The 7257-nt window shown below is 38.7% G+C and overlaps 1 protein-coding gene across 1 annotated transcript; it reads left to right on the top strand.

Moving 5' to 3' along the window:
* The first annotated feature begins 3396 nt into the window (after nucleotides 1-3396).
* On the top strand, nucleotides 3397-5419 carry LOC103947125 (adenylate isopentenyltransferase-like). Its single transcript, XM_009357982.3, has one exon. The coding sequence runs from the start codon at nucleotides 3897-3899 to the stop codon at nucleotides 5007-5009; it is 1113 nt and encodes a 370-aa protein (XP_009356257.1). The 5' UTR covers nucleotides 3397-3896; the 3' UTR covers nucleotides 5010-5419.
* The last annotated feature ends 1838 nt before the right edge of the window (nucleotides 5420-7257 follow it).

Genomic DNA, 7257 nt, shown 5'->3' with positions numbered 1-7257 from the left:
GTAGAATAACTTTTTTTTTTTTTTTTTTTTTTTACCAATAACAACACCCTTTTATAAAATACGTGTATGGTGGACTATGCATGTAATTAATTAGCAACATATCCCTAATTATAAACAAGATCAATTAATGGAAACACAGTTAGTGTTGCATTTAACTTGAACGGATGTTGGAATGCAAAACAGACAAATGAAAACAGGATCCAGACATACAAACCATCTACTGCCGATGATACAATAAGGTACGTAACCATCTGCATCATAAACCACCTAACAAACCATCTACTGCAACATAAACCACTTAACAAACGTATATGGCTATGTGATAGTGCGATGTGAGAGAGACTACTCACAGACGCCATCGCCGGCGCCAAAACTGAAGAGCAAGCCATCTATCCCTGATCATCGCCAGTTTGTCACCAATGACCAACCGCCACGCTTATCCTTAAGTGAAGCCAACGCTACGTTGACAAGCATGCACTTCTTATTTATGCAGGCAGGGCGTCACGGCATGGCCTTCAGCATTTTATTATGTTTCCCAATGTTTATGTATATATATGTGTGCGCTTGTCCAATTTGTTTAGCATGCTTAAGACGATAATTATCTAAGATGTAGGTATGATCTATATTAATGTATTGCTAAACAAGATTAACTAACGTTATTATACATTATCGTACCTACTTCCAGGTGTCGAAATTTATCCACATGTTGGTTGATGTTTGCGTCACTAAATTCAACTGGCCGGCAAACGTATTGCTACCAAACCATTTGTAAGCATGGAAGTGGAACAAAAATAAAATAAAATAAAATAACACAACTGGATATATCATATATACTAGCGTGAGTCTGTGACAGTGCAATTTGCCAATAATATACTTGAAAAATAGTTAGCAACCTATTAAAAATAAAGAGGAAGAAGAAAACCAGACGAAAAGACTGCTGGAGGGTTTCGCAGCTGCTGCCTTCAGCTACTTGTCACTGCTAACACATTATAATCTAATCTAAGTTAAGTTTTCCGTTTTTTTTTTAAGAGGATGCAGAAAACAATTTGGGGTCAACTTAGTTGGCAAACACTAAACTGGTTATATATATATATATATATATATATATGCGACAATATTAATTTTGAGAAGCCTATTAATTGTTAGGGTAAATTATATTTTACACCTTCAAGTTTGGGCGCCATTATAAGCTTGCCTGCCAATTGAATTAACGGAACTATTGTCAAAATAAGGTCCTGCTCTCTTAAGGTCCTCATTTTGAGGATTTGTAAGGACCAAATGCATATTAGCTATAAAATTATATTAGTTTAGACCCAAAATCTTAAAATATTTTAAACTTAATAAAGCAAAACCAACTTAAAATTCATGAACCATTAGAAAACTCATTTTCTTGTTTTGCTATATTAAGTTGTCAAATATCTTAAGCCTTCATATATAAACTAATACAATATTGAATCTAATATGCATTTGGTCATCACGAATCTTCAAAATGAGGACCTTAAGAGAGCAGGACTTTGGAAACCAAACCTAGGCAACCTGCTTCTAAGCATAAAAGAACACTAGTAGACCGTAGTGCCAACAAGGACATTCATAAATTAAAATAATAATGAAAATGTATAATTAACTCAACAAATAGAGGATTGAGTTTTCGTCATTGATCATATATGTTAGAAGGGGAGGAGTAGAATCTCAACTTTAATAAGAAACCATTTTGGCCAGCAGGTTTTGAACCCCGAATGGCATGCAATGTAAGAGCCCCTCTGTAATGTCGAATTGTGCTTCCAATAACTGGGATTTTAAAGGGTTTTGGGAGGATGCACCTGACCGTTAATGAAAAGTTGGATTATGCAATCTTAAATTAAAATAAAAGGACATGAGATAATTAATCATTACGATTGAAAGACTTACTTAAAATAAGAGAGTTAAGCAAGAGAAAGATGCATCTTGTACTGAATTCTCGTGACACTTTGAAAATAATAATGCATCGTATCCTAACTCACTCAGGACCAATATGCAAATTCATGCATCATCCAATTTCCTCTCCAACTTAATGGTTGAATCTGCGTTTTTTAACTTGGTTTGACTTTACAATATCAAAAATGACTCCAAGCCAACAAAGCTCTCTGTTTTGCAAGAGTCATTGGGAGGTGAGAGAGAGGAACGTCTATCGTACGAACCATTACCCTTATTTTGTAAAGAGGCTATCCCAAAACCGGTACACTCTTCAGTCACAAAGGAACAACATTTCAGTTGCACCAAACTCACCCTACATTGACTTTACAATATGAGTGTATAAATATATAAATATATGTATATACGTACTAGAAACTCGAGTACACATGACTTGTGGGTTTGAAAAAGGGTATTGGTTGAATGGGATACCTTAACCGTTGAACATGACAGAGAAATTGATGTGTGAAAGAGAGAACTAAAAAGCATTAAGAGGGCAATTGGTGTTGCTTTATGGTGTTTGTTTGGTGACCTAGCATAGGGTTTTCCCGTGGAATCATTATAGGTCGAGTTATCTAGACCACAAGCCACTTATAAATGTTTTAGGCTCAATCATTTCAGATAATGCTTATACCTTATGTATTAAACGCAGTTATTGGCACGCATTTCCATCTGTTTATTGTCTCATTTGAGTTTCGTATGTTTAATTTCTACGATCTTTATTTTCAGAATTGGTCTAATCCTTGATGGTTCTACGAAGTATAGAGTTACTCGGTTGTTATTTCTGTGATATTATAATTGCTTCCTCTTCAAAAAAAATAAATTCACCGCCCGTAAGTCTTCTAGCTCTACAGGACATTGTTCGTTAGGAGTATTTTTCCCATCGTAAAAAAAAATTCATGATCTAAAAGTAAATTTTCTGTTCTTTTGATGCATAGGATGTGTGAATAGTGAGGAGAGAGGGCGTAAATAGAGTTTGGTGAACTGGTTAAAACGTGACACCACTATTTTCATTATATTTATTTATTTTTTAATAAGTAATGCTAGGCAAATTACTTTTTGTAAACTAAATTTTCAAACCATAAAATGTGTCACAACTAAAAAATAAGCATGTATTTTTAATTTTTCAGAAGTATATATATATACGAGTAATGTTATTCATATCATGTTTTTGTATCACATTTTCATACCACCTTAGGTGATATTTGATATAGACAGCCATATCATTTGAATTAATCAAATTTTTAAATTTAGTTCATTATTTAATAAATTAATAATTAAGAAAAATTAGTTAATTAAATTATGGTTATGGTATACGAGGAGTCTTTTTCATTCATTTCCTTGGGTTTTGCAAATTTTTCAAATGATATGGCTGTCCATATTAGATGTCACCTAAAATAGTATTAAATGTGTATAAAAACATAATACGAATAACATTACTCTATATATACAAGAAAATGAGGGATGATGGGAGAGCCAATAAAAACCAGAACGCCGGAAACAAATAAACAAGCGCCGAACAGAGAGAGAGAGACAGAGCAGAGCACGGAGCATGAACCAAAAACTAGGAAACGAGCAGGTCGATGTATATAGTAGTCCAGCATTAGCCAACAGCTCCAGGACAAAAACACCCCATTGCCGTTTCCTTCATTCTCCTCCGTCGCATCGTGTCTCCTCCTCCTCCACCACAACCACCACCACCACCACAAAAGCTGCCGGTTTTTGTTTTTGTTTCGCTCATCATACCTATCGTATTGTACTATCATCCAGCTACCTGTCCTCCCACTCTCTCTCTCTCCTCTCTCCCTCCCCCCCTCTCTCACTCTCTCTCTCTCTCTCTATTCCGTTGGACAGTCCGTATATGTGCGTGCGGTGTGTGCGCAGCTACCTGATCACATATTCCCAGCTCAACAAAATTACCAGCCTGTCCTTCTCTCTTTCATCCTATGACACTCCATCCCGTCCCAACTCACTCCTTCCATTATTCTAATCTCAATTTCAATACGAATTATATCTCCCACCGCTTCCACTTGTTCCCGCAGCTCTACCACCTTTACAACCACCCCACTCCTCCTCTTCACCTCCCCCAAAGGCCCCGCCGCTCGGCCCACATGGCCACCGGGCCCACCTCCGCGGGCCCACGTCCAAAAGACAAGCTCCTCGTCATCATGGGGGCCACCGGCGCCGGCAAGTCCCGCCTCTCCCTCGACCTCGCCACCCGCTTCCCCTTCTTCGAAATCGTCAACTCCGACAAAATGCAACTCTACCGCGGCCTAGACATCACCACCAACAAGCTCCCCCTACCGGAACGACTCGGCGTCTCCCACCACCTCCTCGGCGAGTTCGACCCCCTAGACGGCGACTTCACCCCCGCCGATTTTCGCGCCGTCGCCGGTCAGGTTGTTTCCTGCATTACCAATCGGAGGAAGGTGCCGATGCTCGTCGGCGGGTCAAACTCCTTCATTCACGCGATGGTCGCGGAACGGTTCGAACTGGGCTCCAATGTCTTCGAACCGGGTTTCGACGCCTCCGTCTCGGCCGAGCTCAGATACGATTGCTGTTTTCTTTGGGTGGACGTGTCGATGGCGGTGTTGACGGAGTATTTATCAAAGCGAGTCGACGAAATGCTCGACTCGGGAATGTTCGACGAGTTGGCCAAGTTTTGCGAACCGGATCGCCAGGACAAGCACGACCCAGCTGCGGTTCCGACAGGGTTGAGAAAGGCGATTGGAGTGCCCGAGTTCACCCGGTATTTTAAAAAATACCCACAAAGTAAAAGAGACGAGGACGACGACCTGGAGCGGAGAGGAGCGTACGAAGAGGCGGTGAGGGCGATCAAGGACAACACGTGTCAGCTCGCGAAGAGGCAGATAGGGAAGATCCTACGGTTAAGAGGGGGAGGGTGGGACTTACGAAGACTAGACGCAACGGACGCGTTTAGGGCGGTGGTTGCGACGTCGACGTCGGAAAATGACGGAGGAGAGCGGTGGTCAGAGATATGGGAGAGGCAGGTGGTGGAACCAAGCGCGAAGATTGTGAAGCGCTTCTTGGAGGAGTAGGTCTTCCAGCTTTTTCCAGCTATACATTTCCTTTTTTTTCTTTTTTCTTTTTTTAAATTCTCCTCCAAATGTTGAGTTCGTTAACAATTTTGGGGAAAATTCTTCTGTGCCTCTGCTTCCCAATTCCTGTATGCACCGGAGAAAAAAAATGGAAAAATCGAAGGGTGGGAGTGGACTCGGAAGACCGAGACCAGAATGCGACAAGTTTTGGATTTTGGGAGGGAAATGCAAAAAACACGAAATACAGGAAATTGAGAGGGAAAAAAAGAAAAAGAAAAAATTATTTTGGCAAGTGAGCAAAAGAGTTTTGTGAAATTTTCGCAACTTAAATAGGGAAATTCTGTGAATTTTATTCTCTCAAATGTAATTGAGCAGGGACTCTTTTAATCACAAATTTAGTGTGTTAGCAATGAGCAAATCACTCACTAAACTCTTCTTAGTTCCTTCCTAATACAACATCAGCCTTTATTGTACGGGTGATATTATTTAGATACACAAAATCAAAAATTTTTTAGTACATGTGAGGTCCAAATACAATAGTATTGCCTGTCTTTCTCTAATAAAGAGTATTTATGTAAATTTAGCTTTGCAGTCTACCGCGTGGAAATATTTTTAAGTAAAAGATTATGTATTGTGCTTATATCTCACATCATATCAGAGTCCTTATCCAAGGAGATCTCAATTTTTTTTTATAAATATAGGGACTAGTTGTGGGGTGCACACTACATCGAACTTCAACAATCCGTACCGTTTATTTTTCAAGTATTCATTCATAGATCATCCTTGCAAAAAGTCGGTTCAATCCGTAACTATTTACCCATTTGATTGTCTTGATGAAATTTCAATGTTTGTTAGAAGATAGTGTCCGTCGATTTCTTTGAACTCAATTAGATACCTCAAACATTTTCGATTTAGCTAATATTTTGTAAGGAAGATCTATGAAGTGAAACGGTGAAAAATAGACGGGCCGAATCTTTGAAATTCGATATGAAGTGAGCTCGCCAATTAGTCCCAATTTCTATCGAAAAATGAATATCCCCTTAGATAAAGGGGCTGCACATCACGTAATACTAAAATTGACTTCTTGTAGTATCTGCTGACGATACAAGTGATTTTCCGATCGAAAAAGGGAAGAAAATCTAGTAAAAGTGTGCTTTTATGCGAAATGCCAGATTAGCAAGGGAGTTGGAGATTTGGCAATTTTACTAGATTTTGTTGTAGATCTTGTCAAATGCCAAATTGGTCCGTGATCTTGTTTCTAGATACACTAACTACGTACACACGTTCTTATAAATTAGTCTCCTTCGACCTTCTGTGTTTATTCTTTGATGATATATGTTATCATAATTATATGCTTATCAGCTGATCAAATTCAGGGTTAATAAATCAGAAATCCATTTTTTAAAACTAAGAAAACTTGCATTTTTCTTATGGACCGTGGATGGGACCACGTAGCTTAAGTCCGACGGAAAGCGTGACATTGATTGTTGCTAAATGAGTTTCTTGTTTAGTCCTCTGTGTTTTAGAAGTTTTCTCTATTTCTACATTTGTTTCTTCCTCACACTCCCCTTTTCGTTTGTTTATGAGGTTTCTTAGCAACAATATGTGACGTAGTCATTTAAATTGTGTAGTAATTAATGAAAGTCACGCTAATTTAACAATAATTAATCAATAACAAGAAAAAATGCAGCTCAATTATTTTGTGTATAATTAAGGATGTGAGTTGTGGCTTGGGAATTCGCGAGGGAATTTTGGAAAAATGTGTAATTTCATGTCCCAAGTAGTCTTAATAATATTAATGTAGAGTTGCTAATATTAGGGATTCTATATGTAGGACATGATATCAAGCGAAGGCTAGGGTGATACTTTATTTCCATTCTCAACCAACAATGCACGTCCTCAAAGTGCTTTTCCTTCAAGCGCTTCTGCTGCATAAAACATAATTGCAGACATCTGATTTGGAGAACGACTTCAGGTCAATTGTAGTTGCAAGATTTAATTGGAATTTGAACCTTCACATGGAGGTCACGACTAGTCAATTTTGTGCCAGCAGAGTTACAAACTACAGAGGAACAAAGGAACATCAATTGAGTTTACCATTTCAAGTGGAATAAAACTGTTCAAATTTCCAAATGATCAGCAGTATTGTTAGAAAGCATGAAACTTGAAACTTCCCACCCTCTCATCCGAAAACGACTTGCCTATATCCGTCAAGATTCCACCACCACCAATCAACAATACAATGTCA

This window comes from the organism of the source record quoted next, unplaced genomic scaffold (genome assembly GCF_019419815.1).
Source record: "Pyrus x bretschneideri cultivar Hongxiangsu unplaced genomic scaffold, Pyrus_bretschneideri_v1 Contig6, whole genome shotgun sequence".
In the NCBI taxonomy this organism is placed as follows: Eukaryota; Viridiplantae; Streptophyta; class Magnoliopsida; order Rosales; family Rosaceae; genus Pyrus; species Pyrus x bretschneideri.
Note: the sequence above shows the minus strand (reverse complement) of the source record. Positions and strands in the feature narration are given on the sequence as shown.